The sequence below is a fragment of the Esox lucius genome, chromosome 16, assembly GCF_011004845.1.
Source record: "Esox lucius isolate fEsoLuc1 chromosome 16, fEsoLuc1.pri, whole genome shotgun sequence".
NCBI lineage: Eukaryota > Metazoa > Chordata > Actinopteri > Esociformes > Esocidae > Esox > Esox lucius.
Window position 1 is genome coordinate 17912202 of NC_047584.1, and position 27076 is coordinate 17939277.

At 41.5% G+C, this 27076-nt stretch overlaps 1 protein-coding gene across 4 annotated transcripts; it reads left to right on the forward strand.

The window, feature by feature from the left end:
- The first annotated feature begins 165 nt into the window (after positions 1-165).
- Positions 166-27072, forward strand: csrnp3 (cysteine-serine-rich nuclear protein 3). Of its 4 annotated transcripts, none has more exons than XM_010890895.3 (5): positions 166-416; positions 18330-18509; positions 21280-21539; positions 23036-23332; positions 24265-27072. In XM_010890895.3, exons 1-5 carry the CDS (start codon positions 410-412, stop codon positions 25396-25398), a joined length of 1878 nt encoding a protein of 625 aa, XP_010889197.2. In that variant the 5' UTR covers positions 166-409; the 3' UTR covers positions 25399-27072. The 4 variants fall into 4 exon arrangements, with proteins under 4 accessions (XP_010889197.2, XP_019910614.2, XP_034142753.1 ...); XM_020055055.3 differs by lacking the exon at positions 166-416 and adding an exon at positions 13806-13849; XM_034286862.1 differs by lacking the exon at positions 166-416 and adding an exon at positions 14075-14331.
- Positions 27073-27076: the final 4 nt, after the last annotated feature.

A 27076-nucleotide genomic window follows, 5' to 3' on the forward strand; every position in this document is an offset into this window, starting at 1 on the left:
AATATCCACATTGCTACATAGAGTTTATTTAAAAAGCGTAGATTACGTTGTCCTTCTATCCCCAATGGTCTCGTTACGTTGACCTCTTTACCTAGTCCGCTTAGTTCATTGACTTCCGTTGAACCAGTAGTTGGATATCTTGCTTCCTCTTCCTTCTCTGGCTCACCATTGTTCCACGAGCAGCCGGAAGAGCTGCATATGAATGTGCACTGTGGATGCGACAACTGTGCCGGCTTGGCACATCTTAATTGAAACGCACACCTAAATGATGTATTACTGCAATACTGGAACTTTTTTTATGAATGGACTGAATGTAATTCTTTAAGGAAAACGTATAACTTGTATGCTAAATCAGGCTATTCAGAGGGAGGGACGTCATTAAATCAGTCTATATAGGCTGAACAACGAAATGAATGGTAAGTGCCGCAACTCGAGCGTAATTATCCTTATTAAACAATATGTCATTTAGTTAAATCAATTGAAGTTGTCATTGAAGTTGTGAGTGTCTTTGTATTGTTGCTGAAATATTACTGCCTTTAGATGTCATAATTTATTAGCTTCTTAATAGAGCATTTGAAAATGATCAGTGTTTATTTTGGGGTATAAAATGTTTTTTAGTTTTTTTTTTATCCACTCAGGTTAATATTGTATCCATATTTGGTTGAGTCTATGTGAATGTGTCGGTTTGACAGATAGTCAGACACAGAGAGAAAGATTGTTATATGTACACGTGAACACAAGGGACTAAAAGGTTCCTATGCAGAGCAGTGGGATCTGGCAGAGGGTGAGGCTGGCTCCCTGCAGAGTCCTCCTGGAGAACATGCAGCTGTGTCAGGAAGAGTGCACTCTACTTCTGCATCCTCTGGGAGAGCTCCCTCTCCCTAACTCTCAGGGTAACTGCAGAAATAACACAGCAAATCGTCTCTTACCATGATTTTAATTATCAGCGTAAGCTACTGTACATTTATTTTGAATACAAGAGCTTGCTTACAATTCTAAGCTGAGGAGTGTATACTTAAAAGAAGACCGCATGATTTCATCATAGCAATAAGGAAAACATTTCCAATGTGTTCAATATTCAAGGTCCAATGCAGCTGTTTACATAGAAATATCATATCATTTCTAAGTAACAATAATTAAAATAAAATAGTCAAAAAGAAATAACATTTTGTTAAGTCATGGGGAAGGTCTAAATAGGGAAGGGATAAAGAACTGTTGGAAGAGATGTTTGGAACTATTTCTTATTTAAAGGCTCAATATATGTACGTATATTTGTATGAGTAGAATACAAAGGCTGCTTTTATGTGCTAAATGAATTATCAGAAACACCGAGTTCCCTATGGGAGATTTCATTTAAACAACACTCCAAATTGTAATTACTAGTGTGAAAACCTTTGTTGCCTGATTTTCTGACTGACAAATAATAACAAAAAACGACAACCATCTGACCATCTGTAGTTAGTCTTTACCACCATCAAAGTTAAACAAGCCAGTTAACTTTATTATGCACCCTATTAGCAAATAAGCCAAAGGCAAACAAAAAATCTAACTATTTGAACAAATGGTCCGACTTCAAATGCACTTGAACACAAATCATTTAAAATGTACTATTAGCAGCATTTAAAGTCAGCAGTAATCTTTGTGCATTTGGAATGTTTGTTTGAATGTGTAATTGCTTGGGTTGACTTTTCAATGGCTAATTGAAATGGGTTAGATATCATAGCTGATCTACTTGGACGTCAGTGTTGGCAGCAGCTGGGGATACAAGTGGCACTGAGTATGACACTGTGTCTCTTTATCCAGCACTCCCCTCTTTGTTGTGCCTCAACCGTTGTCTTTTGTCGAACAGGAAGGAGCCACTGAGGCAGCACTGTACAGCCCCATGCTCTCTCTCTCTCTCTCTCTCTCTCTCTCTCTCTCTCTCTCTCACTTTCACACACACACACACACATACACACACTCAAACTGATTCCAGCAAAATGATTGAGATCTGTAAGGCAAGAGCTGGGCTCCACCTCTTATCTGGGCTGTGTGTTTCTTCCTCCCCAATCCATCTGTTTGTCAATCTAGTCTGTCAGCAGGCTGTCCTTGTGGGAAGGAATAGTAATTAATTAGAACATTTGACATAGTTGGACATTGAAACATTCACTAAATGTATTTACTGGGTGCTAGGCTGGTCAATTTGAATAACTGAATCTGCCGTGCATTGTCATTACGTGCTCTAGCGCAGATGGGCTCTGTAGCATTGAATGTGGTCCGTTGACGACTCACAGGGAAGGTGGAAAGGCTTTTTTAAAAGATAAAGGTACAGAGTGGTATCTCGCCGCATGAGTCTGGCGCGGGTGAGTAGTCTTCACACAGTGGTTCACGTTCAGAGCCGAATCAATTTGGCTTCCTTTTGTGTGGGAATGACTTGACCTGCAGCTACATTCACACTGATTTGTAAAACAGGGAAAAAGGTCAGGCAAGAAGATTGTTTTGGGGTGAGAGTCACTGATGCTTTAGATCACCATGTTTTGGATCAGTTAGAATGTTTTGCTCCGTGCAAAGCATGTCCTTGGCCTAGACATTGACTGTTTACTTTTCAGGGAACCCGACTGATAGGACATTCTTCTCTTTAATGAATGCCTCAAAACATTAGTAATGTAAAACTACTTAAAAAAAAAAAAAAAAATATATATATATATATATATATATATATATATATATATATATATATATATATATATATATATATATATATATATATATATATATATATATATATATATAATGCTGCCAGAGTTAGTCATTTACTAAAGTTACTTTTTCATAATTTGAGTGTACACATTCTTTTCCCACTGTGGTTAGTTACATTGTCTGAAAGCAGTCAAATACAAATCAAATACATCCTAAAATCATCCATCTATTCAGATAAAACTATAGTGGTAAAAAGTAAGTGGACATTGATTGAATTGAGCTTTCTCAATTGTTCTAATTTTGCTTTTACAAAAGCAATATTCTTGTATTATTTTTTAAAACAATACATCTTGACTAATTTGCAGTAATTACAGCTAGTCCATTTTACTATACATTTTGTAAATTGTTTTAAAGTCTAGAAATATTGAACGAGGGAGCACAAATATCAAGTCATCATGAAGAGAAGAATCGTCTCTTATCTCAATGTTTCTGATGTGAATATAGTCCTTGAGGGTTTGGTCTGGCTCAAGGTTTAGGAACTGGCTCCGAGAGATGTTGCCATGCCATTTAATTGGAATGTGCTTTCTGTCTCCAGCTTATTATGGGTTGACATGAAATGTGTTTTTGATTTTCAGCTTAATAAGCTTGAAAAGATGGTTGTACATAAGGTAGCCAATCTTTTGTAGTTTGTTTGTGTCAGTGGAAAGTAATGACTTGCATCTGATATGCGCAGTTGGAGTCTGCATGAACAAATTGCCCTGGAATCCTGCAATTCTGTACTGTATGTTAATAAGTTTGAATGTCATAGACACAGTTCTATAACTATGCTACCTATCCATTTGGATGTTATTCTTTGGTAATGGCCTACGTATCTTTCAAGGGATGTATTTATTTGGTTGTGAATTTTTGACAGCGATTTCTTTTGATTTCAAGGGAAATCACAAGCACCTCTTTTCTCACTCCTTTGAGTCAGGGGATGTTGCCTTTCTCTGAATAAATTCTCAACAAAAGTTTCCCATCACGCAGTTAAACTGCTCGTTATGTCTGCCATCACTATGGAAACTGGTTTTAATGCAGGGGGAAACTCGTTGCTGAAATGTCTAACATTGTGGTATATCGTTTCCTATATTCTCTCATTAGTCAGAAAAATATGCAATACCATAATTGTATTGGGTAAATTTAAGTCAGGTGTTGATTAGAATCATCCAGTGAGCATAACTATTGTATAACCCCGTTTCCAAAGTCGGCATGCTGCGTAAAATGTAAGGAAAAATAGAATGCTATGTGCAAATAATGTAACCCCTATATTCAAGAAAAAATAGTACAAAGACCATATATCAAATATTGAAACTGAGTCTTTTTATTGTTTCTTGAAAAAAATCCACACAGTCTTTTCACTCTGTGAAAGACTGCGAGGGCAAGTAGCGCAACAATGTAAGAATAAAGTTTCTTAACGTAAAATTGCAAAGAGTTTGGGGATCTCATCGTCTATGTTATTTAATATCATTAAATGATTCTGAATATCCAGAGAAATCTCTGTATGAAAGGGACAAGGCTGAAAACCAATATTAAATGGCCATGATCTTCAGGCCCTCATTAAAAACAGACACTGCATTAAAAACAGACACGATTCTGTAGTTGACATCAATGCATGGGCTCAGGAACACTTCCGGAAACCATTGTCTGTGGACACTGTACAGTAGTCGCTGCATCCACAAATGCAAGTTAAAACTCTACCATGCAAAGAAGAAACCATACATAAACAAGATCCAGAACCGCCGCTGCCTTCTCTGGGCCCAAGCTCATTTTAGATGGACTGAGGTGAAGTGGAAAACTGTCCTGACAAATCAAAATTTGAAAAATGTTTTGGGAATCATGGATGCCCTAAAGATGACTAAAGAGGAGAGGGACTATGCGGCTTGTTATTAGTGCACAGTTCAAAAACTGCATCCGTGATGGTATGGGGGTGCATTAGTGCACATGGCATTGGTGACTTGCTCGTCTGTGAAGGCATCATTAATGCTGAACAATATATACAGGTTTTGGAGCAACATGCGCTGCTATCCAAACATCTTTTTCAGGGAAGGCCTTGCTTATTTCAGTAAGACAATGCCAAACCAAATTCTGCATGTATTACAACAGCATAGCTGTCCAGGTCCAGGTGCAGTCCAGACCTGTCACCCATGAAATGAGTGACAGGTATTATGAAATGAAAAATAAAACAAAGGAGACCCGAACTGTTGAACAACTGCAATCCTATATTCCTAGCAAGAATGGGAATACATTTCACTTTAAAAACTATAGCAATGGTCTCAGTTCCCAAACGCTTACAGAGTATTTTGATGCAACACAGTGGTTAGCATGCCCCTGTCCCAAGTTTTTTTAAACGTGTTGCTGGGATCAAATTCAAAATGGGCAAGTATTTTTCCAAAAACAAAAACAATTCTCAGTTTCAACATTTAAAATGTTTTATTTGTACTATTTTAAAATAAATATGGGGATAAATTATTTTTTATTTGCATTTTGCACAGCGTCACAACTTATTTGGAAATGGGGTTTTACATGACAAACTAATGTTACATACTTCTGCATTAAACATCATGTACTGATTCAAATGTGTCTCATATTCTGGCAAAAAAAGAAAATTATGAGTAAATGACACAATGTTTCTTACATTGATATGGATTTGTGTGATGATGATGATGATTCTATTTTCATTTGTGAAATGACTTGCAGGAGTCTGTATCCATTAGGATGAAGTTTGCTAATCAGGCCAATTTTGGCCTCTGAAATGTGAGCTATATTACCTTGCTTTGTGACTTTTCCCTTATAACATAACTAATGTTGTGCATCCAAATGCTTGAAGATCTCAACAGATACTATACTGTAAATCTATAAATAATAAGGATGTCTGCCTAACGTGGACCCACAACCCCCTGGCTCTCTCCGCTTGTATGAGAGATGAAAGCATCCCTGTCTCTGTGAGGTGCTTGGCAGCTCTGTCTCTGCCAGAGCTGGGGCTTCTGCTAACTTTTAGGTGGCATGGGAAAATGCAGTCATAAATAAAATATGCTTTTATGAATAATTCAGCTGAGCATTGTGATTGACAACAAGGGTGAAAGTACCTGATTATGCCTCCACAGTGTGTGACTTGAATTACACCAGAAACATGACCAACTGAGTATGTTGGTAAAGATTTAAGCCTCTGTAAACTGTTCCGTGTACTCTCTACTAATTATGGCAGACAAAATTGATTGATATATACTGTTTTTGATAGATAATGTTTTTCAGACTAATAACAGTTGAGTTCCTATGCTGTTTATAGAAAGGATCAAATAAAAACACAGTAATTTCCGCTTTTGTCTTGTAGTAACATCATCTGCAGGCTATTGCGCACAGAGCATATGAGCCTGAAACAACAACCATTTGAATTTGGCCTTAGTGGAATGATCTTGTAATTCATTGGGAGTGACTCTATTGAGTGAATTATTTTGATTTTGGCTAGTCAAAGGCATGGCTTCAAATGGAACAATATTTCTGACATAATGTAAACAACCACTTGCCCATTGAATCCAGTCACTTCAAATAACAAGAAACATGCACAGCAGCAAAACGCCTATTGCAAAAAAAAAAAATGCAATGTTCTTTGAATAAGCTAGCTAGCTACCTTGGTAACAGAATTTTATCACAATGTTTTATTTTAAGCAAGAACTGCCTTGTTCTGCCCCGAGTCATTGCAGTTATCTCTCGAGACAATTCAGCTGTGCTGTGTGCTCAGCTGTCCCAGAAAAATGTTACAATATAGCAAATGGTGCATGGTTGCACAAGATACATGAAAACCAATGCCGATCATGCTGGGAATTTCTTATTCAACTTTATTAATGACTAATGAAGGCCAATATTAATTTATTGTTCCATCATAGTTTCTGTGATTTGTGTCTTGGAAGGAAATTAGTCTTTTAGTGAGACTGTAATGATTTTATTAATAGATAAATTATGTAATTCCTAAAATGATACCTAAAACAACAAAGTTTGACACCTACCAAGCAAAACCATCCTAATTATGTTCACAGCATAAAGCATTTTTTATTTCCCCATCATTGTATTGTAAGAACAATGTCAACATCCCCCTTAGCAACTCATATTATTGGCAGTTGTTTGTTTACTGTCAAAATTATGACACGGAACAGTTTGATATAACGGCACCCCAAAACACCTACTGCTTGGTGTTAGGCTCATTCAACCCTGGACCTGCATTGATAATAGAGAGTGCTGGCGTTTCCTCTATTGTTCTGCACAGAGGAGGAGATAGATCAATGGGCCTGTGCTAGCTTCGGGAGGGAGGGAGGGAGCGAGCTCGTGTACAGAGTGCTGAGCAGTGGGCTGGTCTGACTCCCTCCTTCCTCTCCTCCTTTCATGTGTGGAGCTGTCTACAGCCTCAGGCAACAGCAAGTTAACAAATGTACAGAGCGCATGCGAAAGCCTGATTTGCATAAAACTGTAGATGTACTACATTTCCTTAAATGGATTCCTTTGTGTTTAATTGGTGCACTGTTCCTTGTGCATGCGACTTTCCAATTGTCACTAAGCTGCCTAAACAACGTCAATATCCTCTTGGACTCTGTTGTTCTCCTTTTGATTTTAGTTGACCATGTGTAAAATCTGTAGATTTTTTGTCTTTTGTTATAGAAGGTTGCAAAACATTGAATTATTTGAATGTTTGTCCACATCCCGAATGAGTTATTTGTGTTGTGAGCATTTAGCAAAATTGCTATGAATCCAATGTGTTTTTGTCTTTAGATTCATGTTTTAATGGTCACGTGTTTGTCTCTCAGTATTATCTGTGAGGACCGAGGCATAATTCTGCACATTCTGACTTTCCTGAATGTATATATTGAAATATATACATACATACATACATTTTTGTGGGGTGGGAGGGCTTCAGTAACCACATTTCCCCCAGGGACAGAGGGATGCATATTAAGGTGATCATTCTGTTATGAAAGAGAGAGAGCGAGCGGGCAAGCGAGAGATGATACTACTACTACTACTGGAGAGTCCCCTTTGACCCACTCACCAAACATATTCCTCAGTGGCCTTTCCATGTATAATTTAGGAGGTTGGCTGCTCTCTAAACAGTGCCATTGAATGTGGAATACATAAGTGTTATATTTACGTTTTCTCTGCCACATGCTTGGTTGCAGGGACCTCCGTCGACATCATCTGCAGATATATAATCACCCAGACTGCAGCTCCTCCTCTGAGAGCCCAGCTGAGACCAGGCATGCTATCTCAAGGTTGCTGTTTATGGTTGCGTCTGACACCAGTGATTTATGAGGTTAAGCCCAACCTCGTACTACTAACGTGGCAGTGGATCTTTAGCGGTGTAGGTTTCTTCGTCTTCTGTGCCCAATCTCACCGCATGGCTTCAATGGCCCCTGTCGCCCAGACAGTCTGGCTGTTGGCTCAGGACTGTTTCTCCCATGTCACAGAAATCCAGCCAGTGATCTGGATTGTGTAGATGTTTGCGCTGCACTGCACAGTGTTTAGTGCTTTCGGGAACGAGACTGGCCTTATTGAGGGGTTGGCTAAAGCTGCCAAGGTCCTCGCCCGAGGTTTCGGGGCGAGTCCCATATAGCCCGTTTCCCATAGGGCTCCAATTAAAAAGCAGTGCAGTGAAGGAAACAGGGTGCCATTTGGGAGGCCGGCTGTGGTGTCTCAAGTCTGCCTCATTCCCTTGTCTCTAGCTTCACAATAATCAGGAGTTCCCTGCTCCTCCCTGTGACCATGTTTCTTGTGCAAAAGCATCAACAGTATCACCACTGCTGCGCCATCAAAGGATCCAGTCTGTGAATATGCTTTCTAATAGATTATGAGAACACATGAAATAAGGGCTTCTGCTTGTTCAGCCCCCGGTTAGTAGAAAATGTTCTGCAAGATCTACGGGGCTGAGATGTGTAGGTAGAATTTAAAAAAGAAAGAAAAAAATGAGAAACAATGTAGGTGGAGACAGATATATCCGATATGATCATAGCCACAGCTCAGACAATCCACACACAGTGTCTGCTCAAAGACTGAAAATAATTATACAGGTATGGCTACTCTGTTGAGCCCTTTGTTTATGATGAACAACAGGTATGTGTTTGTGAAGGAACTGTGTACTCAAGGTCAGCATAATGATCGTTCACCATATGCATGACATAAATGGGTTAGATCTGGGATATCTATTTCAAACGATTTCCTTTGTTGTGTTTCCTAGTTCCTGTTGTGTTCACTGAGCATTCTGTGTTAGACGAGTCATTAGCATATGACCTCAATACCACTGCACAGCCCTGTCACACTTTTTTATGATCATTGACTGATTCTCAAGTATTTGCTATGTATCTTTTCATACCTGTTGTCACTCTTTGCTTAATGGAAATCATAAAGCCAAGTCAGGCATAGATATAGGACATGAGCAGTGGTGTGTGTAGCAAAATGCCATCCCTCCAGCTCATGGTTAGCATTTTTACATAACAGTGCTGCCAATGTGATACTCAGAGGGGAGGAACCAGGGAATATAGATTAGCTAGCCTACTGTATTCAAGTTTGAACAAGGATCAGATATCTTCTTTAAAGGATTGTGAGGGGAAGGTAACTGCATATTAAAATGTTATTCTTACTACTACAGTCTTTTGCTGTGGCATATCCATCTTTATTCATTAAGTTTCATGATTTCATATAGCTCACATAGTTTTAAAAAGATGGACGACTGCTTTCTGGTGGTAATAACTGGGGAAATTTTTTTTAGCAACTTCGTTGCTAGTGGGGAACAAAATAAAATCTACCATGTTTTGATGTAATTCACTTTTTTGTCAGGAGACAGAACCTTCCACAACTAAATGTTAGTTTATAGTTAGCTATAAACTTTTAGTTGCTGGAGGAAGGAAATATCTTTTCAGCACTTCTAATTTTGAATACAACACCAATCTTTTGCTTATTATGAGCAGTAATATTGGCAAAACGTGAACATAGCTGCAATCAGATTTAACGTTATTAGTTATATTCATAACAAAGGGGTTCCCCCCTCTTTCGCTAATTCAATCAGGGTTTCCTACTAGAAAGTCTTCAATTAACGTTCATTTCATCAATCAAAATGGGGAATTTATAAACCTAGAAAATGGAGCATAAATTGGAAAAACTAGTAGCGATGATGCCCGTCACGGTATGACATGATGGCCGCAGTACATTTTCCTCAGTTTTCTATTCATAATGGTCATAAGAACATAATGAATTAACTCACTTATCCTAAAAAAAAGAAAGATATTATAAGATAAAAAATGGTTGGATGACTTAATGACTGTTGGATCGTTGGATGACTTAATATATATAGTAAGCAGTGGCAGAGCTTAGCGTTCTCTCCCATGGGAGCGAACCATAACCTTACTCCTCTGAGTGGCAGACATATCTACCTTCCATTTTAATGTTTTGTTACTGAATTTTCCACTCTTCAGATGTTTAGCGAACGAGCTGAAAAAATCTGACGTTATACCCAGTATTGCCAGATTCACCGACAATATAGGCTCAATCACCCGTGGACTCCACATAAAAACCGCATACTGTCATTAAAAATAGCCCAATTATTTATGAAACTGGCCCATCTGGCAACGCTGGCTACACTCCCACGGTCACAGATTGGTTGATCATGCAGTACAAATGCATTATGGAATCATAAAAAATATAGATGTTTATCACTTCAATGTCAACTAAATAGTATGTAGCAAATGAATCATTAAATCATCAATCAATTTTATTTTATTATGCTTGTTATTACTTTTTTCAACCATAGGATGAACTTCTTGGGGGCTCCTGTGATTGGCTGCCATGGGTGCCGAGCACCCACCACACCCATTAAAGCCCATTAGAGAATGAAATATTCAGTTATTATTTAGGTGTCTGAATGAATTGCATAGATTGGATAAGCTTATATATGTTTATACAAACAATTATATCTGGCGTTTCAGGACTACTGAACGTTCAGGAATTGCTGAAAAATCTTCCAGGAACATAAATGCAACCTAAAAGTGACTTTCGTCACGGGGTAGGCTACTGAACCTACCACCCGGGGTGACCTTCATTGTATAATAACGTTACGACATTATTCAAAAAATATTTAAACTTTTTTACTTTTCTGTGGAGAAAGAAAGTTCAAGCAGCGTGATTTTTTTCCATTGGCTAATTCTTGACATATTCCAAGATATTAATGTATAAAACATCTCAATATTTGGAAGAAGTACCTGAAAGATATCAGCCCTTTTCTCATTTATGGCAGCAGTATGCCATCAACAACACAGCATATGTTTGGCACTAACCTGTCGTCATTGACGTATCCTGTGTAATTAGAGCATTGCTGAAATAATTACATTAAGCATTCATGCCTTCTGATACTTACTGTCCAGCTTAAGATGATTCACTCCTAATATTGTGTTCTGGAGCTACAGATCACTATCAATATGCATAACCTTTGGGCTTGTTCACAGTGTTCACAGTGGCCTGCGTTCTGTATGTTAATCACTTATGCCAATGTAGGCAGATGACATTAAAACAGATTGACTTTGACCCAAGCTGCATACGCGATATATGAAAACCTTCTTCAGGACATACACAGCTTCATAGATGACATGGAATAACAAATGGTAACAAGTTAGATCCACTGAAGCTTGGTGTCAACAGAGGAATTTTCCGACGCCCTGTGCCAAATTACTCAAGCACTGTAACCACCTTAACGGTTCATATGGAAGAGCTGTAGTTCAAAAGTGACCCAGCTCACTGTAGATTCTGTATTGGTCTGCCTGTGAGTTCATCCTGTGCCAGGACTTGATTTAGGCTTCTTGTCACAGCAGAGCAGAGGATAAGACCTGGGGGGAGGAGAGGAAAGAGCAGTGGGAGGGCAGCGGCTTTGTGGAGGTTCACCAGGTTCACTGAGGACACTGGAGTAGTACACTGCTGCCCCGGCCTGAGAGGGATGACAGTTGTGTTTTAATGGCTCATCAATAAAACAATGTCATTCTATTCCTGTCACACATAACATGGCACAGTGCTGAAAAAAACATGCTTCAAACACTAGCCGCCCACTATAAATAGGGATTGTTAAATGCACTGGGGATTTATACAGTATGCAATGTGTGTTAGGCACCTTCAGAATGTGTTACACGTGTTGAAATGCCCATTTTGTCAGCGGAGGAGTGAATAGAATTTGTTTGTGTGTGTGATGCCTTTTACTGACATTGGTTGTAACTCCGGTTCTGTATGGTTTGTTGTAACTCTGGCTCTGTGTGGTTTGTTGTAACTCTGGCTCTGTATGGTTTGTTGTAACTCTGGCTCTGTGTGGTTTGTTGTAACTCCGGTTCTGTATGGTTTGTTGTAACTCTGGCTCTGTATGGTTTGTTGTAACTCTGGCTCTGTGTGGTTTGTTGTAACTCTGGCTCTGTGTGGTTTGTTGTAACTCCGGTTCTGTATGGTTTGTTGTAACTCTGGCTCTGTGTGGTTTGTTGTAACTCTGGCTCTGTATGGTTTGTTGTAACTCTGGCTCTGTGTGGTTTGTTGTAACTCCGGTTCTGTATGGTTTGTTGTAACTCTGGCTCTGTATGGTTTGTTGTAACTCTGGCTCTGTGTGGTTTGTTGTAACTCTGGCTCTGTATGGTTTCTTATAACTCTGGCTCTGTATGCTTTCTTGTAACTCTGGCTTTGTATGGGTTCTTGTAACTCTGGCTCTGTATGGGTTCTTGTAACTCTGGCTCTGTATGCTTTCTTGTAACTCTGGCTTTGTATGGGTTCTTGTAACTCTGGCTTTGTATGGGTTCTTGTAACTCTGGCTCTGTATGGGTTCTTGTAACTCTGGCTCTGTATGCAGTCAGCCACAATAGTTATTTTACTAGGCTCCTGACAGACACTGCTCCAGCTTTGCTTCTATTTCCCTGCTGGCTGGGAGGCAGTAGACTAAGCCAAAAGAAGGCAGTCGATTAAACCGAAACTGTAGGAGGATGTGCAGGGCTTCTAATGTTGATTCATTCTCCAATTGATTGTGAGAATTATATCATGTCTCTTTGATTCAACAGGCCGTGGCCTCACTTACACTTGCTATGACTTCCTGTGATGGGAAGTGGTTCTAATCACTTCACTGGCATGGGACAACTATTTACATAGATTGGCTCCTCTCTATGCTGTAGTATTCACTGGGATGTGAGAGTCCTTTGGTTTAGTTTGGTATATTTATTAACTTGAATGATATTGTATGTGATTATTCTATACAGGTATATGTAAATTTGCCCATGGTTAGAGAACTTTTAGAACAGCAGCACAATGCCTTCATGCTGCATCTGTCAATTCTTGGAGGTTTTGCTTCACAATTTGGTGTTACGAACAACGCAATAGTTTCTCCTGTGGTTTTAAGCCTTGTGCCCATTAATCTGACTGGGTTATTGTGCTGTCTGAAACTGAATGTCTCTTTTCCTCTCTCTGCTCCCCCCCCCCCATCTCTCTAACTCCCTCCCTCTCTGGCTCATGCTGGTAAAAATATCTGCAGACAGCAGGAGCACAGGCACGACTGACTCTCTCTCTCTCTCTCAGACATCCCACCCATGTGATCTCGCAGGCTGCCTCCCTCCGCTCCAGTCAGGCTCCAGCCTTTCAGTCGGCAGCAGCTAATGAGTCTTTGTGTGGCTAGGGTGAATTAGAGAGGGAGAGAGAGAGGAGAGAGAAGGGGGGAGGAAGGAGAGTGAGGTTTGAAGAGAGGGCGCCTATCGTCATTTAACAATAAAGCATATGGTACGGGCCATAGCAGTCGGGGGAGGCTTGGAAATTTACAAGTCTACGCGTGCCTCCCTACCTCCCGTCCGTCTCTCAACCCCCCCTCCCCCGTCCATCTCTCAACTCCCCCCCCATCTCTCAACCCCCCCCCCCATCTCTCAACCCCCCCCCCCCATCTCTCAACCCCCCCCCCCCCCCACGACCACTAGGGTCGCAGGAAGTCAGTGGACTAAAGCAAAATGGGAGCCTTTCATTTATCATGTTGCACCTCTGTTGGGTGCTTCATTTAGATTCTCCTCTCAAGTGTCACTGTGAGGGGGGGGGGGGGGGGGGCGGGTGGGGGGGGGTTCAGAGGAGCCGGAAAACACGCCAGTGGACACAGGTCAGTGGCTTGGTTCAGCGGTCACACGATGCACTGTTTTGCATTCTCTTACAGGGATGAGTGATGTCATCACCTGCTACCGAGGCGCTGGGCTTGTTGGTGTTACTCGGGACGGGAGCTTTCGTTGAGACCCTCTCCATAACCCAGCCGCAGTGCGAGGATTGTGTGTCACCTGTGTGTGCAGTGATTTGCGGGGGGGGGGGCATTGTTCCGTTCCAGTCCTGGCGTGACTGTTCCACAGAGGGCTGTGGATGCAGACCATAAAGGACTTCAGTTGATTTGTACAGTGCATGTACCGTATGTGCCCGGTGAAGCCAGCCCGGGGAGGGGCATTGCAAGCTGGGCTTTTGCTGCATTATTTTGCCCAGTGTGCATCGAGGTGTATTCCTAACCTAGCCGCGCTTAGTTGGACGGAGCGCAACACTGGAGGAGACAAAGGAGTGCGTGCCGCTACAGAACTCTGCTCTCGGACTTTCGCTTCTGTACGCCCTAAAGTAGTTTAGTCCGCTTGTCTTAGCCACCGTGTTGCACATGATGTCATGCCTATTTACCGTGTCAAGGCAATGCCACTTCTGGGCGACATGGACAAAAATCCTCACCGCGATAAATCTTCTGAGTGGATGCAATAACGACGACTACATATATCAACATTATTTTATTTCCCTTTAAACTATTAATAGTCGTACTGTCGTAGCCGTCACTTATCCAGTGAACATTTACCCAGATGAGTGAACTTAATTCCCTACTCCACATTTCTGTAGTCTAATGTAGGCTACAATTCATGGAAACAAACTTAGCCGTGAAAAGCTTGCACTACGTGGTCTGTGTGGTTGGTTGTCAATGACTTTTGCAGTATCGACCAAGCTGTTACCCAGTCCAGATGGATTGGTTCATTTTAGGAAAGTGACACTGTACTGTCAAAGGAGACCTACTGTATAGTCATTCATACTAATCAGTGGATTTAAATGCATTTAAAAAAATCTGTTTTAAGAAGATTTTTATAATAATCAATTTATCTTCATTATTCTCAGCTTGGGCGATTGCCTCAAATTGATGTTCTTCTTGCTTGTATTAAGGTGTTGTTAAATGTAATGCCACTAGAGTTTTTTTTCTTTCTACTACGATACAACCCAGACATGGGCTGGAGGAGAATCACTTTCAGATGTGAAATCACTATTTATGCTAGTAGGGCCTATATTAGTATCTCCATGGAAACCACTTTGTCTATCAAAGCATAGTGCAGCATCCGCTGAGGGCTAAGAATACGAATGGATTTCAACAATGGGGAACTAATTATAATGATTACAAAAAAGACTTGCATTGTATGGGCCATCCCATGTGTATAATAAAATCCCAATTTTTATGATTTTGTATTTATCTTAAATAACAGGAAGGATTGTCCAACTGCCCATTTGGACACCTGTAGAAAAGCTTCTAATGCTTTTTTATTCGGTGTGTGTATATATATCAGATATACTGATGGCAATTGTGAAAATGCATTAGATGTATTTTGTGATTAGATATATATTCTGTAAAATACATTCTGAAAAGATACTGCAAAAGCATTTCATATAAAGCATTTTCACAGCTGTTTTGTCTTCTCGAGACCTGACACACACTTAAGGCTGCCTTGTTAGGATGAGGAATCATTAGGGTCAATAGCTATTATGGACTTACACATATTTTTTTGTTCACGGTATGTACAGTTTGTTGAAACTCATAAAAAGAATAGCGGCTCCAGTCCACAGTATATTTGAACAAGTGGTCTGCACAGCCAATGACGCAACCTTAACATCTTTACATTATGATTTTTCATCAAGAAATAACACTGCATGTAATATTTTCCTCCGTTTTGTTGGTGATGATTATAGTTTGGATGTCCTCCAGGTGAAAGCAGGCCCATGTCACAGCCCAACCACAGACAATGAAGTGGTCATTTAGCAGCAGTGTGATTCCTCTCCCTGTTCCACCACTGGACACGGCCCAAATGGAATTCCATTCCCTATATACTTTAGTGGTACACTAGTGCCATTTGAGATGAATGCATGAAGTAGTGCACAATATAGGGAATAGTGTGCCATTTGGGATGTAGCCATGTCTCTGAGCTGGCAGCAGCAGTATTTGCACGGGTTGATAGCAGAGAGTGACTAGATGAAACCGCATCGCTCTCTGAATGGAACTCCCCCACAAGCTGTTCAGACTGATACTGGGGCAGAGCTGAACACTTTCTGTTCAGACTGATTCTGGGACTGGGGCAGAGCTGAACACTTTCTGTTCAGACTGATTCTGGGACTGGGCAGAGCTGAACACTTTTTGTTCAGACTGATTCTGGGACTGGGGCAGTTCTGAACACTTTCTGTTCTGACTGATTCTGGGACTGGGGCAGAGCTGAACACTTTCTGTCCAGACTGATTCTGGGACTGGGGCAGAGCTGAACACTTTCTGTTTAGACTGATACAGGGACTGGAGTGAAGCTCAGCACTTTTTCTGTTCCGACTGATACTGGGGCTGAATACTGTTTCTTTATGTCCGTGAGGAGACGAGGGAAGAGTCAGAGACTCTCCGACTGTTATGCTCTTGCTTTGCTATCTGTATGTATGCTAATGGGATTATTTGTGTTTAAGTCAATGACATCCAAACTGTCATGTAGTAAAAGGGTCAACAAAATGGACTTGTTGTGGCATACATTAGGCAAACATTAGGGAAATGTTGGACAATTCAGCCACTGCTGTTTTCAGCGATGGGGGAAAACAGTTATATATCTGGATATTTTTTTGTGCTATCATTTTGAATAACATTGCAATAATGCAGTCCGTTGTTAGTTGGCTGTGCCTGCAACAAAACGAATAGATGAAAAATTTTATTGTTCTTTTATGACTTTTCCTTTTGTAGTGTAAAAAAGGAGTCAAATAATTAACTTTTATTTAAATGAAATTAGAGTTGTTTGGCGAGTCTTTGGCGGGGTTCGTTGTGTTTTTGTTTTGTGGTTTCTGCACTTCTCTAGCCTGTCTGTGTATTTTCTAATATTTTTTTCATATTCTGTTTGCATTTGTAGTGGTCATTTCTCATGATTCTCCCTAGTCCCTCTGTTACAGACATGTTGAGCCATATGTAAAGAACGTTGAATCTGAACAGAATCACTATATGGAATCGCAACGCATACACAATCAGGAGAATCTCAAACCGGCACCAACATATCGTGGTAGTATCAGATTGTGAGGTCCCTGGCATTTCTCGGCCCTAAAATGTTTGCATAATAACACGTAGATAAATGGACATGAAATATGGAAAAGATTATTGGTGGAGAAGAGGAATAAAGTAGCCCTATTTCCACAACCTCGTTCGTTGTCTCTGTGTAGCTGACTGGTGAGCCTGGTATTGCTTTCATTTGTTTAATTACACCATCAGTCAGAGTTTAATGGCTGTCACTGGTGCCTGCTCTCCGCTAGCCTCTAGTGAAGTGGTCTGTTGTGTACTGGCAGGCAGGGCTGTGGCATAAATGGGACTCTATTCCCTATATAGTGCGCCTCTTTAGACCAGGGCCCTGTATGGGGAATAGGAGTTCCATTTGGGATGTAACCCTGGCCTTTTCCCTGTCTCCCTGAGTAGCTAGCTACGACTCTGACCCTTTTATAAACCCAGCAGCCCCTGACCGCCCTCACCTTGCTCCCCCGGGCAGGTTGGAAAATGTTTTTACAGATAGTATAATCACGTCACTCCTAATTCCCTCCTAAACACTACAAACTGTCTTCACAGTCATCAAGTCCCAGATTGTAAGAGCTCCAGGGGGTACATAATGTGCATCATTACACAAAAAAAAGGAAATCACTTTTAGATTGTGCATGCGTCTCATGCATGCACACACAAGCACACATTCAGACATTTAAATTCACTGTGTAATCCAGAACTAGTAAACCTGTTGTGAGGCCTTTTATTTCCCCTGAGATGTTAATTAATTAAGTTTGAATCGAGTGGATATTTTCAATCAGTTGCTAATAGGAGGCATGCATTGTTTTTTTCCACAGCAATTAAATACAGTTGTGTAATGTTTTTACTTTTACTATTCTGCCACGGGGAGACTTGCTCAGGGCATCTTATGTCCTTTAATTTTCAGCCCATAATGTTCTTTTGTGATAAAAATATTACTTGAGTGGAACATCGGTCAGGCAGTCAGAGGAAACATCCTCACTCCGCTGTCCCTTTTATTTTTGTGGTCATAAACGTTTTCATTCTTTGAGGTAGATGTAGCATGCAATTAGCAGCCTTTCGTCTGGCATTCAAGCTCCTTTGAGGCCGGGTATTCAATTGTCTGGGGAGGAATGGAGAGGTGGTGGCGGGGGAAGCTGGCCAGCAGGAGCGGGTGTTGTGTTCCAGGGCTCACTGGTAATTGACTGTGTTAACTGCAGAGACCGGCCCGCGGGGCATTAGCCGGGCATTAAATAACATCTTCCCTTTCTTCCCGGTGTTGGCTATTGTGCAGGTGCAGCAGTGGAGACTGAGAGGAGAGCGATGAGCGGTATACTGAAAAGGAAGTTTGATGAGGTGGAGGCGTCCTCCTCGCCCTGTTCCTCCTTGCGGGAGTCTGATGACGAGGTCTCCTGCAGCGAGAGCGGGGACAGCAGTGACAGTGTCAACCCCTCAGCCTCAGGCCCCTTCACCCGTGAGTCACCTGGCTCACACACACACACACAGACAGGAACCTAGACACGGCTAAGTTTTATTGTTCATATTCTCCTTCAGTGAAATATATTTTATGAACCATATGTACCATTCAGATTTAAATTCATCGTAATTGTTTAATCTATGATGGGTGTTGACTGATGGCTTAACAACAAAAAAAAATATTGTGATTGTGTTATTTTGAATGTGGAAGCACAATACAACCCCAGCTGAAGATAAAAGAATAAAAAGGGGGAACACTGCAAGGCATTGTGTGTGCTGAACTAGCAACTAGTAACCATACCAAATTGGGAATAAAGTATTTAAATATGCTTAGCATAATCTACATATTTTTGTGAAGCATTTAATGTATTTAAGTTGTATTAGTATTTTATTGGAATTTAAATATAATAAGTAAATGTACAGTACACATTTCTTTGGAATAAAATGGATTTTAAATGCAGTCTGTCATATTCTCTGCTAGATGCTAATACCACTGCTAATACCGCTATTAATGTATTTAAGTTGACATAAAATTAATTAATTTGCCATTATATTTCCAATTTAAATCATCTTATTCACAGTATATTTTAACATTAAAATAGTTGTGCTTGATTAGAGATGCCTGTATAGACTGAGCTTGACAGTTGGTGCAGGACTGTGGTGGCTGTGGTTTGAGAACCAACCCATCGCTATAATAAAAGAAGAAGAAGAATGGCTGCAGAACAGTCTATCACTGGGAGTCCCATTAGCAGGCAGGAACAGGACAGCGCGGTACAGCCAGATGAATGAGCCGATGCTTTCTGTTTCTCTAGCTGCTAGCAATGTGCAAACAATTGGTGTGTCTGTCAGGCTCTCGTAGAAGGCCTTGGTTGAGTACATCTGCTCACTTTCACATCTGCTTTTCAGAAACACAGTTAGTTTGTCAGGCACCTCTGATTCATCCGGTACCGTTGGGGAAGAAAAGGGACCTGTGTTCTTGAAAACCTGCATTTTTCTCTATAGGCAGATTTTATGTTATTGGAGAGAAACCTTTAAAGAAACTGGTTGATTGTCGGTGCTGGTTCCTCTGGTGACAGATCTATGCTGAGTTCAATGTCAGACAGCAACAGTAACTTAGCCCTGGTTCATTGTAGGTGTGAGTGACAGGGCTCAGAGCTGGTATGGTTGTGTGTGTGTGTGTGTGTGTGGTTGTGTCACCATGCTGCTGTTTCCCTCGGCTCCTGAGCCTTCTATCAGCTATTGCAGATAAAGGCAACCAGGAGGACATTACTGTAAGGGGATCTAGCGCTAGTCTGCACCATGCAGCCCAGCGCACAGCTCCCTCAGCTTTTCTCCATTAAAGGGGCGTCACAGCATGTCAGGCTCGGAGCTGAGATGTCTAGCAGTGCTGCCTGGAGAATCCTATATCGGGTAACATACTGCTCTGTGGTGTTGGAAACAATGCAGTGCCTTTCTCCCTGTGTTATTCTTTTTAGCGGAGCGTCTATAAGATTTAGAAAAAGGCTTCTTACACAGTCTCTTTTAGTTCAGTCCTACGTGGTTGTATCCACCCTCAGAGGTAGTAGCTCAGAAAAGAAGAAACAAGAAGTGATACTGAAATACATGTTACATTTGCAAGCGTGAAAATGCATTTAATTCCATTCTTCTTGCGTATAAGCGCATGGGTTGTCCACATTTTTAGAAAATGAAGCCGAAATCTCAATCGACAAGCCCAGGCTGGTGCTGCAATGCGAGTAGTACATGTAGTGTCCTTATGGCACAAGGTGAAGAACTGCTGGAACCAGGTGGTTCCTATTTGTCCTGTTTGTCTGACAAGAAATGAGCACTGGGAAAGCTGTGCTCAGCCACTTCAGATACAGGCCGGGGGGGCCATTCTTTATGTTCTGTCTTGGCTTTCCTTCTTCGCCAGTGTCTTGCCATCCCTCCTTCCCTCTCTCCCTCCTACCCTCCCTTTCATAGAACGACCCTTAAAAAGCCATCTACTGTTGGAGAGGCCATATGGAAGTAACGGGGTGATGAAACACTGGGTTGAATCAGAGGAATGTCCCTGTTGTCCAAATGATGGCTGAGTGAGGGATGGCTGAGTGAGGGATGGCTGAGTGAGGGATGGCTGAGTGAGGGATGGCTGAGTGAGGGATGGCTGAGTGAGGGATGGCTGAGTGAGGGATGGCTGAGTGAGGGATGGCTGAGTGAGGGATGGCTGAGTGAGTGATGGCTGAGTGTGTGATGGCTGAGTGTGTGATGGCTGAGTGTGTGATGGCTGAGTGTGTGATGGCTGAGTGTGTGATGGCTGAGTGTGTGATGGCTGAGTGTGTGATGGCTGAGTGTGTGATGGCTGAGTGTTCACAAAAAGTCCAATAAGAATTGACATTGTAATCATGCAGATAGTAAGCAAGACAGCTTTTTATATTGTCATTTTGTAAAGCTACACCTCTGCGAGCATAGGTGTGAGTCAAAACACTTTCCCATCCACAGTACATTAAACGATTCAGACTGAAATGAGTGCTTTTTCTTGACTCTCCTTGTTCACGTACGCTGTGAAGAGGGTTATATCTAGATATTTCCTCCTATCTGTGATTTTCCACAAGCTCTTTTATGATTGGACATGTTGCAGTGCTTTCTTCAACACAGAACGGGTTCATCTTCCATCTATGTGTGAACAAATAGCCCTGCTTTCCCCATTATTCATGTATGAGGAAGCAACCTATCCTTGCTTTTCAAAATTCATCACATCGTCTTCTGCTGTTTTTTTTTTTTTGTGACTGCAGCGGATTCCATCCTGAAGAGGGAAAAGCGTGTGAGGACAAGAAGGGTGCATTTTGAGAATGTGACGGTGTACTACTTCAGCCGGCGCCAGGGCTTCACCAGTGTGCCCAGTCAGGGGGGCAGTACTCTGGGCATGTCCAATAGACACAGCTGTGTCAGGCAGTACTCCCTGGGAGAGTTTTCCCTGGAGCAGGAGAGGATCCATCGAGACATGCTCCGAGACCATCTGAAGGAGGAGAAACTCAACTCAATTAAGCTGAAGGTATCACCAAAACCGAGGCTACGGAATAACTAAAAAGCCGTGTACGTTTTAGACATATTCGGTGATAGATATACAGCTCCGGAAAAAATTAAGAGACCCCTGCACCTTTTTCTTTCCTTTCCAAAAAAGTCGAAAAGGAAGGTTTTGAGAGAGGAACACAAGGGTTAAAATTAAGAGACCACTGCAAATTGAACGCTTCTGATCCTAACTCAAAACTTTCCTTTTCAGCATTTTTGAAAAGGAAAGAAAAAGGTGCAGTGGTCTCTTAATTTTTTCCGGAGCTGTAAAATGCCTTCAGAAAGTATTAATGAATGAATACTTAATTCATAGTTAATAAAAAAAAAAATGCCTTCAATCTACATAAAATAATAACATTTTATTTTAAATAAAAACACGTTTTTTAAATTTGTGCCAATCTATGGAGAAAAAAAAAGAATAACTAATGTACATAAATATTCAGACTTTTTATTCATACTTTGTAGAAGCAGCTTTGGCAGAGATCACAACTTTGAGTCTTTGCACACCTCGATTTGGACAGTTCTACCCGGTAGATCCTCTCAAGCTCCGTCAGATTGGATGGGGAGCATCGGTGAACTGCAGTCTTCTTCTGGGCCGCTTAAAGACCTTTGCAGACTTTTCCCGAAGCCAGTGGTAACAGATGAGTCTTGCCCCACTCTGAGGTTCTGTGCCCTCAGGATCAGGTTTTCTTTTGTCCTGACCTTGCTGCTGAAAAGCATCCCCATAGCATGATTCTGCCACCATGATACATCATCGTAGGGATGGTATTTGCCAGGTGATGAGCTGTAGTTTGTTGATGCTCCCACACAGGGAATCCAATCGAATTTGCCACAGATGGATTAGAGATGTTCTAGAGCAGTGTTTCCCAATCCTGGTCATCGGGACCCAAAGGGGTGCATGTTTTAGTTTTTTGCCCTAACACTTACACACCTGATTCAAATGTTGCCCTACCACTTACACACTTGATTGATGTAATGAACCTATCATCAAGTCTTTAATTTGGATCAAGTGTGTGAATGCTTGGGCAAAAACAAAAACATGCACCCCTTTGGGTCCTGAGGACCAGGATTTGGAAACACTGTTCTAGAGACATCTCGTGGATAATAAAAGGACACAGGATTCCTCTGAGCTCAATTTCAAGTTTCATTGCAAAGGTTCTGAATACTTACGTGCATTAGATATTGAAGTTTTTTATTTTCAATATATTTGCACACATTTCTAAACTCTTTTTGCTTTGTCATATGGGACAATGGGTTTAGATTAAGGGCAAAAAAATTAAGTATGTAACACAAAATGTGTAGAAAGGGAAGGGATCTGAATACGTCCCAAAGACTCTGTATATTTTATAAATACAGAACGTCACATGCTTTCAATTCCTGACGCCGTCTCCTCTTCCAAGAAGCAGCATGTAATTGGTTTCAGCTGGTTGCTTACTCTTGAAACGGGACTGAATTGAATCCCCTTTCGCTTGTTTTTAGCTGACCAAGAATGGCACAGTGGAGTCTGAGGAGGCCAACTCACTCACGGCGGAGGACATCTCTGACGACGACATTGACCTGGACAACACAGAGGTAGACGAGTACTTCTTCCTGCAGCCCCTGACCACAAAGAAGCGGCGGGCTCTGCTGCGGACCTCGGGGGTGAAGAAGATTGACGTGGAGGAGAAGCACGAGCTACGGGCCATCCGGGTGTCCAGGGAGGACTGTGGCTGTGACTGCCGAGTGTTCTGTGACCCTGAGACCTGTGCGTGCAGCGTAGCAGGAATCAAGTGCCAGGTAAATCCCCTGGAAGTCTGGCCAAGACATACTGCATTATGCCTTCATATTGACGGTGATGTATCACTCTTGTCTGCTTTGGAAATGAGTCTATATATGGCTTTACTGTTGTGGCATATGGACTTCAACAGTAGGGTGATTAACCATTCAAATGTTCAAGATGCTATATATCACAACTGTGTCAAAAACTTTCACTCTGCCCTTGCTCATTTAAAGGTCACTGATTAATTAAGGTCACTGATTTGTCAGGGACCCCTATTACCTGGATGTCTAGGTCTAAACTGGACACACTGAAAGTTGTGTCTTTCTGTCTGAATGTTAGAGTCACCCGCTGTACTTGGTCTGAATTAGCCTCTGGTAAACAGGAGAGCTGGAAAAGTATTTTGTCCTTTAAGTATCGGAGTTGAGTAGTCCTACACTTGGCCCTCGGTGGTTTGAGTTTGACAACCCTGCTGCATTTGAAAGCTCTGTAGCCATAAAATGTTCTTTGGTCATTTTCAGTAGCTTATCTGATACCACCAGAGGATTACATTAATCAGTGCTTAGATCACTAGGGGGTCCCCAACCCTACTTACTGTCTGTTATTATAGACGAATACACCAGCTGCAATGTAGCTATTTTCTCTTGTTATTTCAGTATCTGACAGGAACTCAATTAGCCCATGTCAAATTGTCACTGTCAGTCACTCTCAGATATCACATGTCATAGCAAAGGTGTGGATTTGCCGGTAATTTGCTTTAAAACTGCACATTTTTCTTTCATTCCCATTCACAATTGCATTACACAATTGCATTTAGGAAGAACAGAAATTATTGATAACAGGAGATAAGTGGTGGATTTTTATATTTAATCTGGTTTTGGGCCCCCGAAAAGCTAATAAGCCAATAAATGACAATATGATGATATAAAACCCACTGTGGTCCGATCTGCAGGTGGACCGCATGTCTTTTCCCTGTGGATGCACCAAGGAGGGCTGTAACAACACGGCCGGCAGGGTGGAGTTCAACCCCATACGTGTGCGCACCCACTTCCTGCACACCATCATGAAGTTGGAGTTGGAGAAGAGCCGTGAGCAACAGCAGGCCTCCCCTGCCAACAGTTACCATGGTGAAAGCAACGGCCACGGCAACCCGTTGGTCCAGAGCCAGCGCAGTCTAGAATACTCTCTCTCAGACCCAATAGTCCAACAGTCTGCCATCATGCAACTCCAGTCAGCCGACGACATGGACGGGACTCTGGATGACGAAGATGAGGACGAGGAGGACGAGGAAGAGAATGAAGAGGACGAGGAGGATGAGGAAGACAGTAGCAGTATATGCAGCAGACTGTCTGACTCCAGCACCCAGAGCTTGGCCAACAGTGACTCTGAGGAAGAGGAAGAAGAAGAGGATGACGAAGAGGAGGAGGACAAAGTAGAGAACTTTGAGAATGGAGTGGCCGCAACGCCCGTCTCCCACACGGAGGTCGTCCCCCTGTCCTCAGTGCTGTGTTACTCTGACGGCACAGCGCCGCACCACAACCACGCCAATGGGAACTCTTTTTTACCCAGCTCCCCGGCAGAGTATTACCAGCTGGAGAACCCTGGTGCAGTTGCCTCGGCCAACGGGACGACCAGCCAACCCAGCCAAACCTACGGAGAGGCCTCGTCGTTCCCGCACTCCGCCAGCACCTGTAACGGGTCCGTGGTGCAAGCATCGTTCAACACGACAGGGCCGTACACAGACTCTCCCCACCGGGATGCGGAACCGTACGCCAGCCAATGCTTCACCCTGACCAATGGCACGGCAGCCGCTACCACCATGGGCTGCTGCTCACCTGACCTCGACAACAACGCGGTCCGATCTAAAGGAGCGTTCCCTGAGCAGGCCGCGGGCCTCAGCCAGTTCCACAACCACCTGAACAACAAGAGCTCCCTGGAAGGCTGGGGTGGTAATGGGAAGTGTTTTGTTGCAGAGCAGCCAAAGGAAGTGTCTATTGCTAATGGTCTGTCTGATGGGCCTTCTCTAGTAGAAAGTACAATGATCACTCCATTAGCAGAGAATCTCCCACAGGTTACGCCAGTTTAGTGGTCATTGCTCACCTGCCTGTTTAGGCTTCATATTGGTCTTTTCCAAATGAACATGGCTGACCAAGTGTTATTTATGGAGATTTCCATTGCCTTTAATGGGAACAAAACTTTCCAAATCATTTTCAAGACCATACATAGTAATTTGACATTATTTAGCCACACTTTCCTTAACTGACAAACATTTCTAATGAACCACCTGATCTCTAGTAGTATTCTTAACTGCAATCTGGAGGCAGTCGACAAAAACTGAAAATCTGTAAGCCTGTGCAATGTATCTTGTAATTTCAAAGGTAAAGTTTTAAGCGGATATTGTGAATGGAAATTTTACATGTCTATGTGTCAAATGTGCAAAAATGGAATTGTCACAGTTTATTTATTTGTTCTGAAATGTGTATAGCTATAAATGTTTTGATAATTATAAATGCATGTTATTTTGGGGCTTTCGATGGCATTCATCAGAATTGACTGTGTGGCCAATTTGGGTTTATAAAAATGTGTATCAATGTACTGTACAAACCTTACTATTGTGTTGTCACTTGTAATCCATGCTTTTATATTGTTTGGAAAAGCTTGAAAAAGGATAGAATTTGTAATTATTACTGGTTTATAATGCCAATAAGCATAATTTCATCTAAATTATCAAAATGATTCACAGCTGTTTGCACTTTTGTAAATGTGTATACAGGGAAATACTAATGTAGCACTTTGACTTGCATCTCTGAAATACCATATACAACTGTCAAATCTATGGAAGCAACAGGAACATAGTATAATAAATATTTTATGGACCTCAGTTTAAATAAATAATTAAAGCTACAGTACATGAATAAAAGCCAGGGATAATGTTGGTATTGCTGAGTTGGATGAGAAATTATTTCAAAGATCTATTTATATCAACATTCCATTCTCTCATGACAAATGACAGAAAACACACGAAGAGATATTAAAGACATCAACGTTCTTTAAATTATTTAAGTGTGAAGTGCAATAGTAAGAGGAAATATGGGGCCTGAAATGTTGGACAAACTATCACTACGTTTCACAGTAAGCAGCGTCTGTTTCTTGCATGACGCGCAGAAAGCAGTTATTCTCCACCGGGAAAAAGTTGCACAATCAAAGGTTAAACTCGGCCTATGATTTCTGTCCGAACCAGTTGAAAGAATCACTTAAAACCCAGAGACGCTGGAAAGGATAACTGAACCGGTCATATGAAATAACTTAGGAAGGAATGCTATTGAAGGGAATGCTCCAGATATGCATTGTTTCAACTATAATCCTTTCCCTTACCTTAGAGCGGCTACTGCTGCATGTAGCCCCATAGTCTGCTAAACCAGCAGTGTGTATTCATCCAACATGATCATACTCTCCTTTGTATTATTACCACTTGATTTGTGATTCTGCTTCTAACTGAAACACAAAGTAATAATGTTATTTGATCTCAGTGGCAAAGTGTATCCAGCTGTCAGGCAATCAGTGCTACTGTATCAGTATGGCCCATACAGTATCAGTGCCAAAGCATTCATGAACAGGCAAGATAGTGACATTGCATCCAGTTGAATAACCCTGCTGTGTTTATTATTTTCCGTATTTATTATGAATGATGTTGAAATGTGTATTTATTGTGGTTTACGGAACAGTCTGTATTGAATAAAATGTTTCTGTCTTAAATTTAGCTT

Excerpts from the sequence above, each read along its gene's own strand:
- csrnp3 (XM_010890895.3), top strand. Across the intron at positions 18,510-21,279 it reads AGCCTCAGGCCCCTTCACCC|CGGATTCCATCCTGAAGAGG; the intron begins GTGAGTCACCTG and ends TTGTGACTGCAG. Across the intron at positions 21,540-23,035 it reads TCAACTCAATTAAGCTGAAG|CTGACCAAGAATGGCACAGT; the intron begins GTATCACCAAAA and ends GCTTGTTTTTAG.